General features: G+C 40.8%; 3 protein-coding genes and 3 non-coding genes across 8 annotated transcripts in view; 2 read left to right on the forward strand and 4 right to left on the reverse strand.

Annotated features, from left to right (window-relative positions):
• Window positions 1-24,584, forward strand: part of MAP2K1 (mitogen-activated protein kinase kinase 1) — a 292,757-nt gene that overhangs the window by 53,229 nt on the left and 214,944 nt on the right. The gene's annotated exons all lie outside the window — the stretch shown is intronic.
• Window positions 45-6,969, reverse strand: RPL4 (ribosomal protein L4). Its single transcript, XM_026673125.2, has 10 exons — window positions 6,894-6,969; window positions 4,635-4,806; window positions 3,793-3,899; window positions 3,303-3,441; window positions 2,465-2,589; window positions 1,998-2,127; window positions 1,581-1,737; window positions 612-695; window positions 296-416; window positions 45-201 (listed from the first exon to the last, which is right to left on the reverse strand). Exons 1-10 carry the CDS (start codon window positions 6,894-6,896, stop codon window positions 118-120), a joined length of 1,122 nt encoding a protein of 373 aa, XP_026528910.1. The 5' UTR covers window positions 6,897-6,969; the 3' UTR covers window positions 45-117.
• On the reverse strand, window positions 1,869-1,940 carry LOC113415623 (small nucleolar RNA SNORD18). Its single transcript, XR_003371339.1, has one exon. It is a non-coding gene; the product is annotated as a small nucleolar RNA SNORD18 (small nucleolar RNA).
• Window positions 3,503-3,601, reverse strand: LOC113415624 (small nucleolar RNA SNORD16). The gene has a single exon (XR_003371340.2). It is a non-coding gene; the product is annotated as a small nucleolar RNA SNORD16 (small nucleolar RNA).
• LOC113415625 (small nucleolar RNA SNORD16) lies at window positions 4,881-4,981 on the reverse strand. Its single transcript, XR_003371341.1, has one exon. It is a non-coding gene; the product is annotated as a small nucleolar RNA SNORD16 (small nucleolar RNA).
• On the forward strand, window positions 7,048-23,694 carry ZWILCH (zwilch kinetochore protein). Of its 3 annotated transcripts, none has more exons than XM_087972947.1 (18): window positions 7,048-7,418; window positions 10,604-10,655; window positions 11,423-11,561; window positions 11,648-11,763; window positions 12,136-12,331; window positions 12,953-13,033; window positions 13,337-13,507; window positions 13,719-13,790; window positions 14,433-14,526; window positions 14,832-14,884; window positions 15,387-15,483; window positions 15,629-15,708; window positions 17,317-17,473; window positions 17,911-17,939; window positions 18,920-19,056; window positions 20,104-20,199; window positions 21,528-21,643; window positions 22,233-23,694. In XM_087972947.1, exons 1-18 carry the CDS (start codon window positions 7,403-7,405, stop codon window positions 22,316-22,318), a joined length of 1,788 nt encoding a protein of 595 aa, XP_087829073.1. In that variant the 5' UTR covers window positions 7,048-7,402; the 3' UTR covers window positions 22,319-23,694. The 3 variants fall into 3 exon arrangements, with proteins under 3 accessions (XP_087829073.1, XP_087829074.1, XP_087829075.1); XM_087972948.1 differs by having other exon boundaries at window positions 11,466-11,561; XM_087972949.1 differs by lacking the exons at window positions 7,048-7,418; window positions 10,604-10,655 and adding an exon at window positions 10,865-10,892 and having other exon boundaries at window positions 11,466-11,561.

A 24,584-nucleotide genomic window follows, 5' to 3' on the forward strand; every position in this document is an offset into this window, starting at 1 on the left:
GTTATGCTACTCTGCGCAAATAAAAGATGAAATGATGACACCACTTTGGATATATATTTTTTATTATGAGTAAATTGAGATCTTTTAAGCATTGAATCATAAAAGTGCAGAAACTCTTTATGCTGAACTTTCACTCTTTTCAGCACCTGCCACTTGGATCTTCGCTTTCCCTTTCGCTGCCTTCTCTTCTCTGAGTTTGTGCTATCAAAAAAAACAGAAAACGGTTCACAGTCATTTCTATTCCTTTAAAAACAGGTATTCCAGAATAACATTTCAGAAACGTCAAGCCACTCACATTTTTAGCATGGCGCAGAATGGTGTTACGCCTCATAGTTTTGGCATATGGGTTCAGTTTAACCATGATTCTCAAATTCTTCAGTGGATTCTTCTTAAGGACTCTACGGCGAATCTTCTTCCTGCAGAACAAACAGATGGGGACACAGAACTGTGAACACAACTTTGGTGGACCACTCGGTGCGCATGAAGGGACCAATACTGGGGAGAAGAGGTAACATGCAGAAAAGTAGTACAACACAACTCCCATCTTCATGGGAACACAAACACACTTTTGCCTCCAGAGGACATCAGAAACTTATGGTTCGGATACGTACCTGGGTGGACGTAGGGCCTTCTGGATCTCCTGGCTTTTGAGGATCCTTCCAAGGTCAGTATTGGTCATCTTGTGCATTGGCAGACTGCACAGAAAGACAGATGAGAACAAAGGTACAATTGTGTTAATTATTTTTCAAGGCAGAATCTATGTTGGAAGGTATTTTTAACATGATTACTATTTCATATTAAAAACAGGAGTGGAACAAGCATTTAAAAAAAAAAAAAAACCCGGACTGAGAACTATTATAGTGCAAACCCATCCAAATGTGGTTATCCAGAGAATGGCTCTGGCACTTCAGATATGAAGGCCTGCAGGTATATCTATGCAACACCTCTCAACTACTTTACAGAGTTGCCAATTACACTAAGAAAGCCCCTGTCCTCTTCAAAGTTCAAGCACTGCACAGCTCCCACTATATTTCTATATATTATGAATTACTAAAAGAGCCATGGTGGCCCAGCGGTTAGAATGCAGTATTGGAGGCCGAGTCTGCCCAGTGCCAGAAATTTGACAGAAAGTCAACTCAGCTTTCCATCCTTTGGATGGAGGTAAAATGAAGACCCTGATTGTTGGGAGCAAAATGCTCACTTTGCAAGCCGTTTAGAGAATGCTGTAAAAAGCACTATGAAGCGGTATACAAATCTAAGTGCTACTGCTATATCCCCATGACCTGTATGTTGGAGAGATCTCCAGGGTCAACTTCTTCTATCAGTATTGGCAAGAATCTGTTCGTGCACTGGTACGTAGGCCTACAAGCCAAATGTCATTTCTGATCCCCAGATGCAAAAAAAAGATACTGCTCAATTCCCTTCAACACAATGACCTCAGCACCATGAAAGGAACAGCAAAGGTGAACAAGGTGACTGAAGTCATCCCCACTCAAAAGCCCTTTGAGTTGGACATGCCTGGTTTAGGGCTTTCAACGCTCCAGTTTGCAAAGCTGAAAAGGAAGCGAAGGCAGACTCACTTGTAGCTGCTTTTCAGGGTGGCAGGCTTGCGCCAAGTGCCGTATAAGTCATCCAGCTTGCGGAAAGCACTTTCGGTCCAGATGCAGAAACGTCCAACGTGGCCACCAGGAGCGAGTCTCAAAAGGTTCAGCTTGTTCACATTGAGAAGAGTGATTCCTATTAGGGGAGAGAATGCCAGGTGGCCTTTCATGTAAAAGATACCCACAAGGAGAAAGTTATTGTCTTAAACTCAATCCATGAAGTTTAGAAAGTAAATGTGTCTCAAATGAAATCCACCAGCTGATACTTAAGTCAGAACTTCCACCAAATCATGTGTTTTCAGAAACACGGACCAATGAAGTGGAATATCATCATTCAGGGCCGTCCTCCAGCCAACAACCTTGTTGTGAATCCTCGAAAGTAACGGAAAGGAGTACCTGGGATATTCCTGAATGCTTTTATGACACCATTGTCTTCGTTATAAATGATGCAAGGTCCCCTGCGCTGGATGCGACGGCGGTTCCTCATTTTACCTTTGCCTGCCCGCATGCGCTGAGAGGCATAGACCTGGACAGAAACAGGTGTGTAAAAATCCAAATTCACCATTACAGGACAAACAGATCTGGTACCCAGCAATTCAGAATTTCACTATCGTCAACGTTTATCTGAAACACGGACCAGTGAAAAATTCATCATATGCAAAGGCAACAGTAATTATTATGTATGCTCAGTACTTTTTGGTATCTCTCTTTGCAGTAATCATATATATTTGTACCAAATGCTAAGCTCTTTGAAGTTAGTCAATTCTAGTAATAAAGTTAGCAGAGATTTTTCAAACTAAATAAAACAACTGGCCTGTCCATCACTCAGCCACTCTTCTGCTTTAATTGAAGATCCAACCCACCTTTTTGATATCATTCCAAGCTTTCAGCTTCTTAAGTAGGAGAACAGCTTCCTTGGTTTTTTTGTAGCCTTCAACTTTGTCTTCAACGACCAGAGGAAGTTCTGGAATCTCTTCAATGCGGTGACCTGACATAAAGATAGCAAAAGTGTCATTGAAAGTTTAGTCGACAAGCGAAGCCCAAATACTACCACCCTGACTTTTCTGTACACACAGTATTCAAGAGATACCCACTGAATTTCTTCAGAAAATGTGACACAAAACAAAGGGCCTATATGGTGGCAGGCAGTGGTCATTACAATCATACAACACTTGCACTGAAGGCATTCCATCAGCTTTCAATTCATTTCTGGGTACATCTAAAGACTTAATGGAGTGATCTAAGTTGTCTCCAGGATGACTAGTTTGTTGAATGCTCTCATCCTGGTTGAGCATACTTCCTATCACTCCCACCCCTATCCTAATGGAAAGGAATAAAAGCAAGCTATATCTTTATGGTGCTCACAGCCTTGCCGAATTAACTTCTCCCTAAAGGTTCATTTGGCACCTACCCCTATACAACTCAATTAAGGCTTCTGAGGCCTTTTTTTGTAGTGTTATTATACTGGAGTTTGTATCTGTTGTGTTTACTTTAAAATTACTGTTTTTTTTAGAATTGTGGCATATCATTAGTGTGTTGCAGTATTAAGTTTTATGGATTTATCTATTGTGAAGTTGTGATTACAAGGACATTTATACAAGTACGGTAGTATTTGATACCTTTTTCCCAGATGTTATTTTATAGACTCAGTTCAGTTACATTTGCCCTGTATACCCAATGCCATCGCAGAAAGACACTTGCCTTTGGACATGACTAGAGCTGGAAGGGCAGAAGCTGCCAGAGCAGAGCAGATGGCATAGCGCTTCTGAGTGATGTTCACTCTGCGATGCCAGCGTCGCCAAGTTTTGGTTGGGGCGAACATGCGACCTCCACGACACATCTATGCATCAGGCGTCAAGGATGGAACTAGCTTTTTATTGCAGGAAGCCCCTCTTCCACCTTGCTCAGAGTTAAAGGATCATCAATCACCTGTACCAGCTGATGACAGCAGGCAACTGTCACTGAATACAGAGTAAGGCGCAAATTACAACATCACCGCAAGCAAGGGGCCTCTTTTCTTCTAACCAAAACAAGGCAAGCAATTGGTGTTAGGTTTCCTATGCTACAAAAGGGCTTTAAATGAATTGCCCATCAAATACAACGTATTTTAAATCATAACACAGAAGTTCAAATGCCATTTACCTTACATAGTTGCTACGTATTATCAAATAATTTGTCTAATGAAGGATACATTGCCAAAAGCACCCTGGCCAGATCGATGAGTTCCACCCCCACGAACCCTTGGAATACGAGCAACTGCCCTTCCAGTACCCCAGGATTCAGCGCTGGTCTGGTGCCCTAGGGAAAAGGGGAAAAATAAATTATTTTTATATGTTCGGGTATTTTCCCACATCATTATAGTTGTGTTTTTAAAGTTGTAGCGACATTTCGGCAGAATCTCATCTGCCATCCTCAGGCTTGTGTATTGTGTTCGGACAATCTATATATATAGCGTGTATGTATGTAATTATAATATATATATTCACCACACTGATTATAGATTTTAGATAATCTCCCTAAAAATTAAGCACCAACATCAGAACATTTAGTAATATTAAAAGCAAACTTTTTCCAACAAGCCTCTGGAAGCAAACATGTTTCCTAATGAATCCATAATAAGCCATTCTAAATGTTATTTTCTGAAAGTGGTTATATTTGATTTTTTGCAAGTTGTGTATTATCTAAAGATAATATGATTACAGTGGCACTGAGATATGGGAAATTCAGACCAAGAGTAAAATTTCACCAATCTGTGCGTACTAAAATGCTTTGTTGCAGAATCTCATTTTCAAACACAATGACTCTTTGGATGATCTTAAAAACCCAAACTAAGTCAAAACACCTATAACGTTTGGGGTTTTTTTTGTGTAACATCTAAAGGAAGCATTATGTTTCATAGTGGATTACTGCATATTGCAAATCAAGTATCATCACCACTGCTTTGGATGTGATAACTACTATCAATTTTAATATTGAAAAGCACTGAATGTCCATCTTTCAAAGTTTGCAAAACACACCTCTTCTGCAACGTACCTGCAAGTTCACTGACGGCATAGGGCTGCCTGCTGTTCTTCCTCAAATTAGTGTGAACAAAATTCACAATGTCCGGGCGAATCGGAGCCTTGAATACAGCAGGCATGGTGACATTTTTACCTGAAACCTCTCCCTTTTCGGAGTAAACCGATACTAATGGCCGAGTACAAGCCTGGAGGGGGAAAAGGAGCATTAGACTTGCAATTCAACTCATTCTGCTGCTGATGCTCACTAACATAGAACTATTGCTCAGTTTGGAAGAGTCGTCAGTTCAATGGCAACAGTTTATGGACGGCAGGCAACCGTCCCTGAATACCAGATAGGACGCAAATTACAACATCACAGCAATACACGTGCTCAATGCACGCCTATACTCTGCATGCTGCAGCAGTGCATTTCCACTTTAATGTTAAATGTGAATTATACTGCCTCTCAGCATGGAAATTTGATTTACCTCAACACTTGGTTGGGGGGAAGAGAGGATATCATTTAACACTGAGCAGTTGAAAGGCAAGAATAATGGAAGAACCGTTGTGTTGAACTTCATTTCTGTCACCCACCCCAACCCTTCAGCAAGCCCTGCAGAGCTTGTAATTTGCTTTGCTTCATAAAGCCCCTATGTGAATTCCAGCCACTTACAATCATTCCCAGGAATAATGTTGCTATTATTACTATTAAGATTTTAAACAGTGAGAGAAAAGAATTGTTACTCTTTTATAATGGAATTTTTATGTAGTTAGACTAGAAGATTCTTCTTTGCTCTTTTTGATGCTTTTCTGTTAGCTTCCTCTTGTTCTTTTTCTATATAAAACCCCCCACCCTAAAACCTAAAACGTGTTCGGTACAAGTTCATGATACATTGTTCTAAGGGACATCCTCCCAAGGTAAAGCCCAGCAGTAAAACAAGACACTGAAACACAGAAAACAAGGTCGTGCTGACCCTCAAGCTTATAGTTAATCTCATTTTAGAATATAGAGAATAAGGGGTGTGTGGGGAGGGCCTCTTAGGCATGGCGTGTTCTGTGCAGGGGTACCAAATGTATTGTTTGAATATGGAAGCTTGCTCTTCTTGTACCCAATCCACTTTGGAAGGGACTTGAAGGCCCGTTTGCAAACACTTGTTTTCTTTAATAAACCTTTGAATGGTGAACCAGACCTGTTTCTGTGTTGAGTATTGAATAATTCGGTTCTTACATCTCACAATGGGGTCAGAATGATCTATGTACTTTATTATTATTATTATTATTATTATTATTATTATTATTGGACCACAGTAATAGTTTAGATCAGGGGTTTCCAACCGTGGCAACTTTTAAGACTTGGGGACTTCAACGCCCAGAATTCCTCAAATTTTAGCTGCTAAGGTTGGAGACCCCTAGATCAGGGGTCTCCAACCTTGGTGACTTTAAGCCTGGTGGACTTCAACTCCCAGAATTCCCCAGCCAGCTTTGCTGGCTGGGGAATTCTGGGAGTTGAAGTCCACCAGGCTTAAAGTCACCAAGGTTGGAGACCCCTACCCTAGATCACAGCAATACTTACGTAGTCACACTAGGTGCCACAAACCTGCACTCAACCTGCAACTACAAAACACTGGAATGAAGGCAAGTGGCTAATTTTTGGCCTTCATGCTAGATCTGGGAGATAACTCGATACGGAGATTCCATAGGGATGGGTGGGGGGGTTCGTGTTGTGTGTATCATCTAACACTTCAGCCCATGCTCCTTGAAGCAGCTGAAAGGCCTTTAACACCCCGACCTGCTGACTTGCTTCCAGAAGCCCCAATGTGAATTTCAGCTCTTGACAACCAATGTCTAAGACTTCATATATTTATTCTGTCCAGGTTACAGGGACTACCCAGCACGAGGTTGCAGCAAGAGTCGTGCTTTAATGCGGCCAGGAATCCACGCATCCATTATTGTTGCTGCTGATAGAAGGATCGCGGATTAACTGTCCGTGGCGCCCCGCGCGGGAGGGCAACCGTCCCTCCCCCTCCGGCCTAAAAGCGGGGGAGAGGGGCTCCCTTGAGAGGCGAGGGCCGGGCCTCCCTCCTTGGCTCGCGCGGCCTCCACGCGGCAGCGACTCCTCCAAGATGGCGGCCTGCCCGGCCGGCCTCCAAGCCTGCCCGGCCTCCTCTCTCTCTCCCCGCGTTCCCCTGGAGGCGCCCCTTTCGTTCCCCCGCTTGTCAGCCGAGGCGTTCCGGCCGTCTCGCGCGGCTTATCCCACCCCACCCCGCCCCGCCCGGCCCGCTTCCCTCCTCACCATGATGGGCGCCTTCAAGACCGCTGAGGAGCCCCTCGCGCGGCGCCCTTCTCCGCCTCAGCCCCGACCGGAAAAGGAAGGCCGCCTCGCAGCTCTTAGGCTTTTGCCGCTTGCGCGCGCACGGCCCCGCCCCTGACGAGCCGAATAAGCTCCCCTCAGCCGGCAGATCGCCCGCATCTCCTTCCCTTTCCGTTCTGAGGTCCTCGTCTGACGAAGATGAAGGGAGGAAAAAAAATAAGTTTCCAGCCGTATTCTCCGTTTAAAGTCTCCTCAGGAGATGCCGGGATTATTTTCTCGGGGGAAGAGGAAGGATCCGGCAGGCGTCTCTCTTACGGCGGAAGGATTCCTCAGGGGGGTCCACGGGAGATGATGGGAAGTAGTTCTGGCGCGCAAGTTCGAGCTACGGGAAGCGACTGCGCGTGCGCGCGGCTCCCGGTTGGCTGACCGTCTCTGAGGCGGCGGCGCTCGGATGGCTTCCCGGCGGCGGCAGGAGGAGATCCTCCGCTTCCATGGCTTCCTCCTGCAGTAAGTGGGCCCGTCCTCCTCCTCCTCTAATCTTGGAACTGTTTAAAAAAAAAGGGGGGGGTTAGCTCTCTGCTTGAATCCTCATAACAACCCAGCGAGGTGGGCTCGAACGGAGCTCCAGTTTAAGGGATGCTTATAAAAATAGAGGGGAAAAAGTGAAACGCCAGGAATGAGCCTCACTAAAATACAGTAATAGGACGGTTATTGTGATTTAGTTTTATTTTTATTCTCTTGCTAATAAAAACCAGCCGTTCAAATAATTGCATTTAGGTTTCTCCTGGGGCTCCTTTGCCTCATACAAGTGATTAAGAAAAAAAATCAAGTAAACTGAAATTACCCAGATGTAGTTAGTTATTTTGCCATGTTTGGAAGACTCCATTTCTGGACAGGGGTTGCTATTCATGGCTTAACTCTGAGGGAAGATTTGAACCCTGGCTCCGTCCTTCATGAAAATACTGGAATGAGCTGAAATTCGTGGAGGCTGTGGGGGGAAAAAAATGCAATATATACTTCTGGCAAAACTAAGGAAAGATATATACAGTGTAAAACCAATGAAAGAAGTCCCTGCCCTCAGTCGTGCTAATACAGGTAGTTGTTGACTTACAACAATTCATTTAGTGACCGTTCAAAGTTACAACAGCACTGAAAAAAGCGGCTGCTTTTCACGCTTATTTTTTCACACTCAATGGCCGTTTTTTTCACACTTGCAGCGTCTCCATGGTTCACGTCATTAAAATTCAGCTACTTTGGCCACTGGTTCACACTTATGACCGTTGCGGTGGCCTGGGAAGGTCACGTGATTCCCTTTTGCAACCTTCTGACAAGCAAAGTCAACGGGGAAGCCAGATTCACTTAACAGCCATGTGACTAGGGTAATAATTGCGGCGATTCACTTAACAACTGTGGCAAGAAAGGGTGTCAAGTGGGGCAAAACTCACTTAACAACTGTCTCAGTTAGCAATGAAAAGTTTGGGCTCCATTGTGGTCATATGACAAGGACTACCTGTATAGAATAGAATAGAATAGAATAGAATAGAACAGTACGTTTACAGAACAGAACAGAACAGAACAGAACAGTATAGAATAGAATAGAATAGAATAGAATAGAAAATATGGAGTGGAATGGAATAGGAATAGAATAGAATAGAATAGAATAGAACAGAACAGTAATGCGTTACAGAACAGAACAGTATAGAATAGAATAGAATAGAATAGAATAGAATAGAATAGAAAATATGGAGTGGAATGGAATAGGAATAGAATAGAATAGAATAGAATAGAATAGAATAGAATAGAATAGAATAGAATTCTTTATTGGCCAAGTGTGGTTGGACACACAAGGAATTTGTCTTGGTGCAAATGCTCTCAGGGTACATAAAAGAAAAAATACATTCGTCAAGAATCATCAGGTCCAACACTTAATCATAGTCATAGGGTACAAATAAGCAATCAAATCATACTAGGAAACAGTTACTATAAATCGTAAGGATACAAGTGATAAAGTTACTGTCATGCAGTCACAAGTGGGAGGGGATGGGTGGTAAGGAAGGATGAGAAGATGAGAAGTAACAGTAATAGTAGTGCAGGCCTTGTAAATGGAAGTGAATGGAATAAAATAGAATTGTTTATTGGCCAGGTGTGATTGGACACACAAGGAATTTGTCTTCGGTGCATAAGCTCTTGTTGGAAGAATTATCCTTCTGGGTTCGGTTCCAAGTGTGGAAAAAGACATTGGAAACATGGAGGCTGCTTGGAAAGATGGTTTAATGGTGGACAGGACCAAATGGCTTGGAACTCCAAAGTGAAAAGGATAACAGATAACAGATAATCAGAGTTGGAAGGGACCTTGTAGGTCATCTAGTCCAACCCCCGCCCAAGCGGGAGACCCTACACCTTTGCTTCAGGTGAAAAAGAGGGCTGATCCTGAGTCCCTGGTTTTATCTTGATATGTTGAGCTTTATATGCTTGTCACTCCCTGGAAGGCAACTCTGTAAACTGTCCTGAGTCCCAAGCGCTTTGCTGGCCCAGGATCTTTGTTATGTAAAATATTCTGGCCCAGGCCTTAGTGGCCCACCCATTAACAAAGGTGTGGGGGTGAGTTTCTGCCTCTCAGAGTTTCTACTTTACTCTTTTTAGGGGAAATATTCTGCCTTTTTAATATTTCCTAGGATATTTCAATTTTCTAGGAGAGGAGTGGGTGCTAACTTCCTACACTCTCAGTGTACATAAAAGTTATAAATGATAAACCATGATCATAGTCGTCATTAAGTTAGTAACACGGTTGCTAAGTGAATCTGGCTTCCTCATTTCTTGTCAAAAAGTTGTAAATGGTGATCACGTGACCATGGGGATGCTGCCACGGTCGTAAGTGTGAAAAAAGGTCATAAGTCACCTTTTTTCAGTGCCGTAACTTCAAATGGACCCTAAACAAATGGTTGGAAGTGTAGGTCTGCCTGTATTCGGTTCCCATTTAGAAAGGTTGGAGCGGGGCTGAGTTTAAGTTTCCAGTAACTTATGAATATGTTTGGTTGGATTTTAATGGAAGGTGTTCATGTTGTTTTGGGGAATTTTTTTACACCACATATATTCACAATAAATAACAAATAATACCGTAAGAATTAAGTATTAAACTCTGTAATTAATTGTGTAATTAATTGCATTTAGTCAAATCATTTTTTCCATTTTCTTAGGTTTGAGGGAGGGGTTGCTTCTAGATTTATCCGCTTCGGGGAATGCCTTCTTCATGCAGAGTTCATTAAGTTCAAATTACAAGCGTAGCTGTGAAAAAATGTAATACAGTATAAACTTTGGCAAAACAAAGGAAAAATTTACACAGTGTAACCAATTAAACAAAATATACACACAGGCCAAATATGCATCCTAAAAAGTTTGAATGAATGAAAAATTAGTTGATCTTTGTCTTGATTTTTTAGATCTAAAAAGGGGTTAATCTTGGCTAGTACTTGGATGAGACACTCCCCAAAATCCTAGGGCACCGAAGGCTAGACTGGGAAGTTTTATAAACACCTCAGAAAAAGTCATGGGCAAAGCCAGCTGGTGAGCTTGGGCCAATAGTCTCTCAACCCTAGTAAGAAAACAGAAGGAAGCCATTTTCAAAAATCTTGTTTAAAAAACTGCATTGTTTTCAGTATTCAGAAAAAAATAAATCACTATTTATATTTCAGAGTATATGAAGAAAGAAAGCAGAATAATACAGCTGGCCCTTCTACTTTTGAGGTATGTTTATTAAGTGTTTTAAACATAGTATTAGTTTACAGGAAATGGTGTGCAGTTAAAGATAGTGAAGTTAAGATTTAAATTAGTTTAAGGTTAGATATAGATTCTAGAAGGGGAAAATATATAATGCTGAATGAAGTTTAGTTTATTTTCATTTTTTAAATCTGAGAAATGTTCCTTCTTGTTTTAAGGATAAATTTGGAAAGGTAATGCTATATATGTACTCCAGAGGGAAAGGTAGGATATAAGTATAATAAATAATAAAAATGATAAGTCATCTTGATAGGTATGTTGTATAATTCAGATTGAAAATTTGGACTGTTGATACAAATTAATTTGAATAAATTCTATGAAAGGAAATAGATTCATTTTCTATTTTCTCTGCAGCTTGGTTTGTGTTATTTTTATACAGCTTTATGGCTGTTTTCTTTAAATAAATTTTATTTTGCTAGGGAAGGACTATTAATAAGTTCTGGAGTCTGCTATAAAGCATGATTGCAAAGTTATACATGATTCAACATTAAACCTGTTATATAATCTGGTGGGAAAGCATCTTAATTCTTCACAGTCTTTATCCTCTGTCATCACTAAGGGGATCCTAGACCATAGAAAGTTACTGAAAAATCAGGTCTGAAATTCTGACATCAGTTACTTTGAAGTAAGATTATGCTGCAAAGGAAACGATGTGCATGAATGCAAATTGCTGTAAATATGCCTTTCAGTGTATAAGTGTATGGTGCTGTAAGTCAAATTATTTTTAAATTTAGATTGAGAAAAGTACTATGGAAACAACTTGTTTCTTTTTACCAGACTGACCTACGAGTCCGTTTGATCAATGAAGGCCATACAAATCCCTTAGAAAAGCTTTGGGACCCAAATGGGACATTTTTTATTGTAGAGAAAATGGTAAGTTGGTAAGTAAGTTGTCTATTTATATACGTTACACCTTTCTGGAACTTAGTAAATTTCCTAGCATGGCTGCTTTTTTGCAGAGATTACATGAAGAAACCAGCAGTCTGGAAGAATGTCAAAATGGTGAGCCTTCAGTTTCTGAGGCTTTTCTGAAAGAGAATTTACCAGGATCTCCTCTGGCCCTTTCAAGAGCAAGGTAATGCATGTTTGTGTGATTATTTTAATCTTTATCCTTTAGAATATATATTCTTTCTAAAGCAAAAACTAATTTTACTGCCTAGCAGAACAGCTTTAATAATGCATATTAGTTTCTACAAAATGGCATCAACTTTAAATATGCGAGTGAGTAGAATTTTGTATCTATAATTCCTCAAAGGGACAATTATAAGATTCCTTTTGTTCATGTGTGTATAATATGCATTCACCTACATGGAATTAGCATTGCCTTTCTTTTTTAATTGATGTTAGCCAATTTGGGATACAAAAAAATAAATATTAAAAAAATACAGCAAATACTTTGTAAGTAATAATCTTCTATTCTGATATAATGTCTTTTCACCATTGATAGGCAGTTGATTTCTTTCTACACAATGTCTCAAAATCCAAACATGAAACATTTACAAATAAACCATGCAGTGCAGCTTCCTCCGCTCTGGGTTCGATGTGAACCTTCTGACCCAAAAAAGACTGTTTGGCTTGGAGCAGAACCTTTGAGGAGTGGAAACAACCTTTTGGGAATCAGGCTTCACACTATTACTTGCAACAACGGTAAGTGTCTATGGGAGAATCTTAGTCATCCAGGTCATGGTTGTCAGAAAGGTGCTTTTTCAGAAGGCAAATGGACTGTGTTTTTCCTTGAAGACGGAAAGAAAGAAGACTGAAAAAGCTTCTTGGATGAGGAATGAAACGTCTTCAAGGAAAAACAAAGTCCAATTGCCTTTTGAAAAAGCGCTTTGGGATTGCTATGGTACAGTTTTGGCCTGTGGTGGGAAGTTCCATTAACAATGAGTAGAAAAAATGGAAAAATCCACTATTTTTTAAAAAAAAATAGAATCTAGGGTATATACTTCAAAAATGAAACCTGTTTTAGCAAATTGATTCAGACAAAATGTTATTTTTGAAGTTGTGGGCTAAAACTGTATTGGTTATTTAGAGTAGCCTCTGGAAATATCTCTACATTTGGATATACTGTATGTTTTTCTCTGCTTCAGACATACAGATTAATTGAGGTATGTTATTAGTTGCTAATTACAATTTGTGATACAGTATTCTTTATATTTTAGCTGCTGATAGGAATAATATTAGAAGATTTTAAAAATGAAATCAAAGCTTTTTATCAAGTTTTGATAATTAGGAAGCCCTCATTTAATTCAGTTTTTCCCCTAGGTCCTGTGTCAGATAATAATTATTCTATTGGCTTGAAGGAACTGAAAGAAAATCATAGAATGAGACATCATGCTTCAGATGTACGTTTATTTTTATTTTTATTCACAACCAAATATATACTACATTTTTGAAAAATGAACTAACTGAAAATTTTCTAAGTTTAGTACATAGTGTTTTATTACATAGCACAATAATTTTGAATTTAATATGCACTGGATCATTCTATACTGAATGCAGAAGCCTTTGTTTTCAGTGCAGCTTTTAGGGAGTTTTTATTATTGTAGTCTTAATCTGATGTTAAGGTCATTTCTAAAATGTGATGTTTTCATGGCTATCGTCATTCGGAATGGCTGGCTACAGCTGTGAACTTTCTTGTGTTGTAGCTGACAATGGCAGGCTTTGCCCGTTATGAATTTCTTGAATCCCCTTCACTGGATTCCTTGACTCGGGAGGATTCTCTTATTCCACTGGAGAGAAATATATATGCCGATTTTGCTTGGGAGGGTGTGAAAAAGATGCTGCAGGTACCTCCCCCCTCATCTACTGCTCTGCTGGTAAGGAAATCAACAGTTTCAATACTGTGATAATAACAGATGCTAAATGTTGCTGCTCATTTAGCAATCATTTAATTATGAACAGGGTAAAGGAGGGAGTGTGCAAACATCTTGTAGTAAAACATACATTATACAGTATACATACATACATAAGAATTATACATAAATACATACATACGTACATGAATCATTTTATTTTTGAAAATTTCAGACACTTCAGATGGCCTCTGGGAGCCTCTTGAGTTCTGTATATGAGCCAAACAGAGAATTGCAGTTTCTCTTGGTAAGTATTGCGACATTATAGAAGCCTCGGTGGCGTCGTGCTGTACTGCAGGCCACTTCCGCTAACTGTCGGCTGCCTGCAATTTGGCTTTTTAAATCCCACCAGGGTCAAGGTTGACTCAGCCTTCCATCCTTTGGAGGTGGGTAAAATGAGGACCCAGATTGTTGGGGGAAAGAGGCTGACTCTGTAAACCGCTTAGAGAGGGCTGTAAGGCACTATAAAGCAGTATATAAGTAAGTGCTATAGCTATTGCTATTATTTCCCAGTCAGAAAATAATACGTAGCTGAGTAATAGCAAGGATGATTGCAAGGTTTTACTCAACAGTCCTCTTTTGAAATGGAGTCAAGGTAGAATTATTAAATATAAATGAATCTTTTAAATGAATCTTTTTAATGTAATAACACTTAAATGTCTTGGTAATTTCAGTAGCATCTTGTGTGTGTGTGTGTGTGTGTGTGTGTGTACATCTGGGCACATAAGTATATGTAACATATCCTACTGCAGAGCAAACCCCCTTAATTGGATCAATCTACTTCTGAGGCAGCAGCCTGTATTAAATAGCCATGTATGCTATTGTGTGTTGCACTCTGCTGTATCGAGCCATGACTTCAGACTTCTTTGTTTTTGGATGATGGTGTTAGAGTTTGGCTGAGACCTTGAAGAATGGAGTAATAAAATGGCCGAATGCCCTGGGAAGAAAGTCTGCTGTCCAACTAGTACAGAAACTTTTGAAAGGTAATGCTAAGCATTTTGGAAATAATTCCCTTGAAGTCTTAACTGAAATATGTGTAAGGGCTGAGTTTGCATTGCACACTTGGTTTGCTGAATAAATTAGAGTGGCTGGATTCACACAACACATTAATCCCGAATGGAAAACACCACCTATGAGCCAATATGTGGCATGGAGGCAAGTGTGCCATGTCATCATGAATTGATGTGTTCAGGAAATGTTCCTTCCAGCCAAAGTTGCATGAGAGCAAAGTATGTTCTATTACATTAAAACTGATGGCCATAGTACATAGCTTTTTTTTTCTTTTTAGACATAAAAGATGAAGTAGATGGACTGAAGTCACACAATGAAGATGATACTGAGGTATTTGATAAGATAGTGGAAAAATATTCCCTCAGAACTCTAGATTGACTGAAGACTGTTTTAATATTGAAGCTTTCAATGAGTTTTGTCTCAACTAGAATGGCAAAAATAACAGACATTTTTTGGGGAAACCTATTTCCAAGCCTGGTATAAGTAGTCGTTGTTTAGCTACTGCTTCATTCAATGGCCATTCAGTTACTCAACGCCTCTAAACTTAAATTGAACTCTGGGAGGGGACTAGAAATGGCAGAAGTTGTATTAGAAGTGTCAGTCACCCTTTCTTGGAGGGTTGATGGCAAAAGAGTGTTACATTTCCCACCATCTTCAGAGCTTTTTAATGCGCTTTGTTATTTTGAACCTTTAAAATTCTATTTCTAGTTTTCTTATTAATGTAAATACATGGTTGTAAAGTTTCTTTGAACTGTGACATTTAAATAGCTAACATTGTAATTCTGGTTTCATTTTGAAGTTTGAAATTCATTTCTCCTTGCTGAATCTCCAGGATAACACTGCTGCAGTCATTGGTTCCATGAAAACGCTTTTTAGTCAGCGCGGAGACCTTGATTTCCTTGAACTGCTCTGGTGTAATATATGGAGAAGTATGTATGTTTCTAGGTTCTGTCTCTCAAAACATTATGAGATACTCGGTCTTTAAAGGGACCAGGGAAGGATTTCTATTAATTCCCCTGGTCTACTTTGAGTTAGGTTACAACTTTATTTAATACTTGACTTTTCTCCCGCAAGACGTTGCTTCACGTGAGGAACTAGTGGAGTGTTTTTCGTTGGTAATAAGAGCCCTTCAGCATGGAGAACTGCAGACCTGGGTGAGTTGGAGTAACGAACCTGGAATGCAGGGAGAGCCATCCTGCATTTCAGCCTGCCCAGTTTTTTTTCCGGACCAGGAGTTGATGCGATGTGCAAAGAGCTGCACTTCCTAAAACCAGGGGCAAGATTAGGACAGGGAACTAGGCAGAGCCAAATCAAAACCTAAGCTGAATGCAGTTAAAGGTATTCTTTGATGTATGACCATTTGTCCATTTGACTGAAATAAGGATGGCACTGAAAAATGGGCTTACGACCTGTGCCCCAAGTTACAGCAATTGCAGCACCGCCATGTCACGTGATCAGAATTCAAGCACTTGGCAGCCACTTGCACTTATGACCACAGAGGCACTTCAAATCCCCCCAACCTGCCTCTTTCTTCCCCTCCCCGCCCCCCTTGCAGGGATGGCAAATGCCCCCAGAACTGCACTAGTTCTACAGCTGCTGCTATGCCCAGAAAGCCTCAGCAAGCCTTCATTTGCCCATCCACCGTCTTACCCGCAAACCTTTCACCTTTTGTGCCTAGTACCTCGCTGCATTTGCTTTCTCGTTTTCAGACCCTGCCACTCTGGCAAATGTTTCCTACACGTAGCTAGAGCTGTACTATCTTCAGAAAGGTTTGTGAAGAGAGGACAGCTTTAGCCACTTCAGAAATGGAGAGGGATGGAGAGCCACGTGGGGATGGGGAGAGAAGGCATGTCCTACGGATGTTTGTTTGTTTTGAAAAAATGAAAAATGTGATATAAATTGGGAACTCCCTGGTTTGGGGGTTGCTTGATAGAGGTTAATGAGTCTTCCATCCTCAAATCTTCTCAATAATATTACATTGAGCACTTCATAGAATTCAGATCCCTTAGACTTTGGTTGCCAGAGAAGCAGCCTGTCATGGCACAACATTATGTGGTTTATTTAATTCTGGCTTATGTCTATTCCTGTTAAGAAACTCCAGGTTTATTTCCCAAGCCATAGTTAGATAAAACGTGACTTGGAAGGAGTTATCAATCCAGTCAAATAGTCTTACCTGGCCAAATATATATACTTAATTGCTAGAAATAATGTTAGGGTGTGGTACTAAGAAGTGCTTTCTTTCCTGCTGATCTTTCCAGCAGATACATCTACTAAGGAGGTGCTTAAAAGGTCAGGATGGCAGCCACAACCATCTGATTAACACTTCAGCTTGTAGAAGTTTTTTTAATCTTATGTCTTGCATTTCCCCAGACAATCTTTCAGGGGATTTGCTTCTGAGGCTTGGGCAGGATAACTCACTCCTTCCCTCTTTCCATCTTCTAATCCCCCATCTTTCCATGATTCAGTCTCTATATTTCACATTTTTTAAATTCTGATTTAATCTGTGCCCTGTGCATTAGGGAGTCTCAAATATTCTGGTCTCATTTTGTGGTTCCAACTGAGCTTAACATGAGACTGGGAGTGATGGTTGGCGACTATATTTTGGTTGAATGGTAGGAGCAGGAGGCTTACTTTACACACTTAAAATGCATAATTTATGTAATATATGGAATTAGATTTATTTAAATGGTTATTTTGAGATATTTCAGGATATGTATATAACGAGCAGGAGGGTCTATGTAAAACATTGGTTCTTTTTGTAGATTCATCAAGAGAGTAATAGCTTTCTGAGCAAACTGATCAAGCAATCTTACCATGGAAAGATGGAAACCGTTTCTCTTGATGGAGATTCTCCCGTTCAGATGCTTCTAGAAATAGGCGTGGATAAAATGAAGAGAGACTATATCAGCTATTTTGTGGGTATGTTGGGTAACCATCCTGATTTCGGGTAGTTGTGTCCAAATGATTTATGGTTTTCTCTGTTAAAAAACATATTAGTATTTTGTCAACTAACATCAATGGTGAGCAAATTATATATTAGACATCAAACTTTGATTTAATTTACAACTAACAAGAGACTTTCTGAACAAATTTGATATCTAACATTGCTGGATCCTTCCCCACAGTCCCTTTACCCTGCCAACCTCTGAACTAGGAAAGGGAAAACTCTCCAGCTGTCTCCTAATTCCAGTTTTTCTTTCAGTTTTTCAGGTGGTTCCAATAATGCAAACATGGAGGCAAAAGTCATTCTCTCCAGCTTTTGGTTTTCAAATTTTGTAATAAATCAAGGCTTTCATTGCAGCTTGTAGCATTTATTTTGTATGAAATTATAATACAAATTATGTTTTGTGTTTCAGGCAAAGAATTTGCCATACGGACTCATTTGGTAAGTCATAGCTCTCACTTTCCAAATAATACCATATACGTAGTCCTCGACTTATGGCCACATTAGAATTTCCGTTGCTAAGCAGAGTGGTTGTTAAATGAATCACATCCGATTTTATGGCCTTTTTGGCCACAGTTATTAAGTGAATCACATGATCATTGAGTAAATCCCAGGGTCTTCCATTGGCTGCTTGTTGGAAGCCAGTGAGAAAGGGCACAGATCACAATCACGTGCCTCTGTGGCAGGGGTCTCCAACCTTGGCCGCACTTTAAGACTTCTCCCAGAACTTCAACTCCCAGAATTCCTCAGCCAGCAAAGCTGGCTGAGGAATTCTGGGAGTTGAAGTCCACAAGTCTTAAAGTGGCCAAGGTTGGAGACCCCTGCTCTGTGGGACCTGGCTGGTTGCTGAGTGCCTGGATTTTGATCACGTGGCTATGGAGACTGCAACGGTTAAAAGTGCAAAAACTGGTCGTAAGTCACTTTTTCAGCACCATTGTAACTTTGAACAGTTGCTAAACAAATGGCTATATGCGTCGAGGACTACCTTTACTTGAGAGTCGAATAGCCACAGATGTCTGGCGTGGAGGGCACTGGGGAGATTTTTACTGGATTTTTGCAACGGAGGCCGTCTGCATATTGTTATATGTTTGGGAGCCTCTGTGGCACAGTGGTTAGAGTGCAGTACTGCAAGCTACTTCTGCTGTAACCAGCTGCCTACAATTTGGCAGTTCAATTCTCATCAGGCTCAAAGTTGACTCGGCCTTCCATCCTTCCAAGGTGGGTAAAATGAGGACCCAGATTGTTGGGGGCAAGAGGCTGACTCTAAACCGCTTAGAGAGAGCTGCAAAGCACTGCAAAGCGGTATATAAGTCTAAGTGCTATTGCTATTTACCCAATCCTTAGGAAAGTGAGCATTTGGTTAAGATTACAGTTGCTGTCAATAGTTCCTGATGCTTGTTCTCTTGTTCTCTCTTTCAAAGGATTACTTCATGTCCACTTCAGTAGATCTTCAGGAACAGGTTCATCGTATCCAGAAACTACACCACATGTTGGAAATTGTGGACAACTGCTTAGACCTTATCAAACTGGAACATGAGAGCCTCATCTTTCTGACACAGTAATTGCTTCCAGCAACTTTTTTCTTAATAAGAGAGTTCCCTCGAATAAACATGATGATTGGGATGGTTTTGCTTCACAGAATTGTACAAAAAGTGTGCAGCTTCTATGCTTCTTTCTGCACTGGGCGAAGGAAGGCTAAAGGAATATTTCACCAGTATGGGGAACCACCCATAAATTAATAATTACTGAATTGATCCTTTAGGAGTGGCATTTCATTCTTCCCTTCATTTTCAATTCCTATCTTTGTATTACATCAAGAGGCAAGGGAAGAAACTTTATTCTTCCCATTGTATCCCTAAAGCCACAACACAATTTATTTTTGAAGAGAGAGAGTTCTCCCTGATGTGGGCTACTTAAAAGACCATCTCCAAGGCGTATTCAGTGGGGAATACACGTTGAAATTGAAAGTCTGAATGTGAGATCCATTTTTGCAAGGGTTTAAAGCTCACAACAATAATTGAAAATGAGCCTTTCAAACTTAAAAGACTTCTCAATTGTCACAGAACAAATATTTTGAGACTTGTAAATCCCTATTTCTTACTAAAGTGAAAACTTAATCCGATACAGAACAGAAATGTATTTGATATGACTGGGAAGTGATTTTATGTATTGCATTTGATTAAATATGAAAAATGAAATCAACTTTAGTTTTTGGCCTAGCTTTGCCCACTTGTTTTGATCTGCTTATTCTTTAGCTCATATGGGATACCTTGTGGGTTAAGTTCTCAGCTTGGGTATAATTAGTGTCTTTTGCTTTTTATTCAGTTTAGTCCAAGTTTCTTCTCCTTCCTAGAAGCTGTTAGAGTCACGAGTCTCCATTGTGTTCACTCATGTGCTACTTTTGCATGTTCTTCATAATATCTATTTAAATTTCTATTTATAATATTAAATATAAATATATATTAAATATACAGTAAATACAATTGCATGTATTGAACAGAAATCTGAAGATGCCAATGATTTTGATTTACGTTGTAATCTATATAAGTTCTCTACTATTTTTTTTCTAAGAATTGGTGGTGTGAAAATGTCTTTGTTTTTGTAGGTCTTGCATCAATTACTATAAAGAAAACCCTCTGAATGAAAAACATGCATTTCAGCTACCAGTCAAGACAAGTTTGGTGAAGGAATTTTACCAAAAGTAAGTCAAGTCCTCAGGGAGTTAAAGGCCCTCCATCAATTGACACAAAAGCAATAATAAATAGCATAGAAGCTTCCTTGTCAGGCAAAGCTGGGCAGTAAGTTAAAGCATTGGCTTTGAGGAAAGTCGTCATTTGCAATCTCACGTAGGGCTTCAGAGGTGACAACCAGCACCCTGAATTGCACTCAGTAGTTAACAGGCTGCCAATGCAGCTCCCGTTATAATGGGGTGGGTGGACAAACCACAGTGTCTCCATGATTACCTGGGCTCCTGCACGTTGCACTGGCTGAAGTTTCCAGTTGGCCTTCCAAGACAGTTCCACTTGGAACCTACTAGAGCAGGGGTCTCCAGCCTTGGCAACTTTAAGTCTTGTGGACTTCAACTCCCAGAGTTCCTCAGCCAGAATTACGCTGTCTAGAGAATTCTGGGAGTTGAAGTCCACAAGTCTTAAAGTGGCCAAAGCTGGAAACCCCTGTGCTAGAGTCAATCCGTTTGTGAAGGATTGTGAGTAGTCAGCTAATCAAGGAAAGGCCGCCACTGTTGCTGCATCAGACTGAGTTACTCCCATGCCCTGGTGGCTACAACTTCCATGTGCTGTTCAAGTAGGATTCCAGTGGAATCCCAGGATTCCCCAAGGACTGTCCAGTTCCATTTGTCAAAGTCCCCCAAAGCAACTATCGCGGGACTTGATCTGGCATCCAAATCCCAGCTACTTTGTCTTGGTAGAATCCCTATCCAGGCCTCACAGTCTCCAGGAAACAAGTAAGGATTTCTACTTGTATCCTGTCAGCCTACCTTGGAGATGTTATTAGCATATTGCGGATGCCTCTCCCCGTCCTAATGAATAACCTGCCCCAGTCATTTCATATCTTGGTGTTAAAGAGTGACGGGGAGGAGACTGAGCCCCACTGAATGGAGTGGCTGACCGCTTGGCCTTTCCTCACTGTCTCAGCCGGCTGGAAGCAGCCATTGGGGAAGGAGAACCATTGCAAAACAGTGCTCCTCATTCCCAGCCTTCACTGTCAGGACTGAACAATATTAAAATGAATTCTCATACAATTCCTATTTAGTCCTTTCAGGCAAGTGAATTCAGAGGCTAAGCAAGAGAGTCTTTAGCTCCAAACTATAATTTCAGAGAATTGCTGAAAGGCATTGCTCTCTCTGGTTAGTTAGGCGTAAGACTCAGCTTTCCTTTGTAGGTACAATATGCAGAGATAGTCTTGAGATCTGACTACCTGTAGGAGACCCTTAGGTTTTATCGCAAGAGTTGTCCAAGTACACGCACCTCTTTAATATGATCAATTCTTATCTTTTTTTTGTTTTTACAGTGCTCATCCTCAGATATGGAGAGTGGAAATCAGCAGCGGTCAAGGACCGAAAAGGGTGAAAACAATATGGCAGCTTAGCAGCACGCCTCCAGCTGAACACAACCCGGCCAGCGGTGGTGAGGAACCTTGGCAGTCTGGAATTGAGAACGGCATTAGCTTTTATATTTTATTTCTTACAGCTGCTGTTGTAATCAAAGCCCTGTTTTGAAATTTCCTTCTGGGATTTATTAACACATCACTTGGTGGCATGCGGCAAGCAATCTTTTGTGTCCCTTTGTTTATTCTCTGGCTTCTTATCTATGGATCTTATCTATCTTTCCATTTGTTTTTAATGTTCTGTTCTGACAGATGATATCCACAGATCTAGATACAATTGCATTTCTGCCTATGAGAAGAATCCCCTTGTTTTGTTTTCCTTTTGGTTAAAATAATAAGAACCCATATTTGACCTTCGGCCTTATCTTCTTATGTTTGGGGAAGTTAGTTTCCAGAATGAGTAGATTCTGACTTTCTTGTTTTGCATAATTTTAATTGGGTTCATAGCTGGGAGACTGTCCAAATCTTGAGTCGTGGGTGTATTTATGTCAATAAAATTCCCCTGTAACGGTGAAAGAGCCCTCCTAAATAAGCCTCCCATTCGAGGCACTTAAATGTTTTCTTTTGAGTTTCCCCTCATGTTTGTTACTGTTGCCTTTTGTTCTGCAGATTCACTGGATGACACCGAAATTTGTGGCAACAAAGAGAAGCGTTTTATCACTCTTTCTGAGTGCTCTCAAGTGGACTTCATCTAAACATGTGCAATTCATGATCCTTTTCTTCACCCAGAAAGAGCTTCGTTGTAGTGCTCCGCTGCCTGTGTTGAAATTCTTTCGCAGAAGACAGTTTTAAGGGGAAAGTGCATTTTAGTGGAGAGCAGAATGTTGAGCTTGGAGGACCGCATCCTCTGTAAATACGATGTAGGAGCTGTGGCAAACTTCCCAATCCTGTGCCACCCAGGAAGGTTTAACTAGGCTACATCTTATTTCTGCCTAACCAATGCCTTGTGCAGGCTGGCGTGGGCTGCCAGAGGTTGTGCTTCTCTGGAGGACACAAGGGCGGGCAGGGGAAGCCATCCGAACTGTTTTTATCTATAGTACTGTATATCAGAATGGGGGAAGCCAGGGAGCACCTGTAAGAAAGCAGGAATAGATTAAGAGATTACCATCAACTGATTGTAAAAAATGAAATAATCAGGCATACCTGATTTCCAAAACTCTCAGTACTTCGTTTTTGTAACTCTGTTTTAAAAAGTTGTGTTGGTTTTTGAAATAACCTGAGATCAACTAGCTCAGGGGTCTCCAAACTTGGCAACTTAAGACGGGGGAATTGTGGGAGTCGAAGCCCACAAGTCTTAAAGTTGCCAAATTTGGAGACCCCTGATGACTAGCTTCTAATCCAGTATCTTTGAAAGGTCACTCTTCTTAATAAATGACCCAGGAAAAGGTGAATTTCCTACCAAAATATTCAGTGATTCCTGCCAATTAATTCAGTTCAAAATTCAGACTGATGGAGTTGTACAAATTTGTGGAACTTTGCAATGTAGAAGTAATTTCAGAAGCCTGTCATAGAGTTGGTTAATGTGGACCTCTTTATCCTCTCTCTTGGGAAGGGAAATTGAAAGACAATCCCAACAGCTATGATCTATATATGCAAGTTTCAGCCTTGAACTTTGGATCCAAATATGTGGGCTAGGCAGAAGGTTTTAGGCTGGGAGGGAGAGGGCTAAAAAAGACCAGGACACAAGCAGTGACGGTCACTAAGGAGAGGAGAGGAGCCTGGCTTACAGCCCAGGGAAGAGGAGCCGAATGACAGGAAGGCCACCAGCTTTGACCCAGAGACCTTCCACATTTTGTGTGAGCCAAATCCTGGGGCCAAGAAAATGTTCCATATTCTGATTCTATTGAGCTGCAGCCCACCAGGAATGATTTGGGTGGCATTTCTGAAACACCATGCCTTTGAATACGGTAGGAAAAACTGCATTTTTGTGCACAGCCATAATCGTTAAGTTGGCTTTTAACTAGTTTTGGGATTGTTGGGAATTTTAGCATTGCCTTGTTGAAATGTATTTTATGAGCCACCAAGGATTGGGTGGTATATATTTATATTTGCTAAATAAACCTATACAGCTTCTCTCTTCTGCGATGTTGCACATTGTGCATAAGTGTGTCCTCATAGGACTTCGCTCAGCGGTCTCCACTAACATTTCCAAGTGTGGAGAATTCACAAGTTAATGCAGGGCTGTTAGGTCACTTAATAAGCCAAGTCTCCAAATGAGAGACCACTTTCGTTCTGCCTCTAGGAGCGTCACTAATGGAACCTTCGTTAAACCATTTTCGGAAGCTAATTTTTCATAGAATTGGAATTATTGAAACCCTGGCACTAAGTACAACTGTTGACCTTTGGAGGTAGTTGGTTATCTAGCCTGCTAGTTGAATCTATCTCTGACACCTGCCTTGGATACTTGCACCATCCAACTGCTCTTAACTGTTTCTCTCAACACTCAGAAAAATGCTGCCAGGTCCCTTTCCTTGTCAGTCTTACCAAGATTTAGTCTTTGTACAGTTATACAATTTATACAATTTTGTCTCTAGTTCCTCAACTTCCTGCCCTTGGTATATAAGGGGTCCCCAACCCCAGGGCTGCAGACTGGTACTAGTCTGTGACCTGTTAGCAACCAGGCCACGCAAGCTTCTGTGCACGGGCAAGATCTAGGTTGCATGAAAAATCACACACACCCATCTGTGAAAAAATGGTCTTGTGCAAAACCAATCCCTGGTGCCAGAAAGATTGGAGACCACTGTAGCCTATGAACCAATTTATTACCTGAATCCTTAAAGCATGTTACACATAACTGGTCAGGACTGAGCTGGGATCCATCAATACTAAATTGACTGGAATTCTGGAATCCTACCACTCTTTGCAGGCAGTAGTTTTATTGTTAAGCTAGGATTGTGTTTGCCGTTATCCTGCTGCCGCCAGATAAGTCAGTTTATAATTGATGACAGTTCCAAGATCCGA

This window comes from Notechis scutatus, chromosome 11 (assembly GCF_049901735.1).
Source record: "Notechis scutatus isolate UNSWTSFEM ecotype Mainland chromosome 11, rNotScu1.2, whole genome shotgun sequence".
Classification (NCBI taxonomy): Eukaryota; Metazoa; Chordata; class Lepidosauria; order Squamata; family Elapidae; genus Notechis; species Notechis scutatus.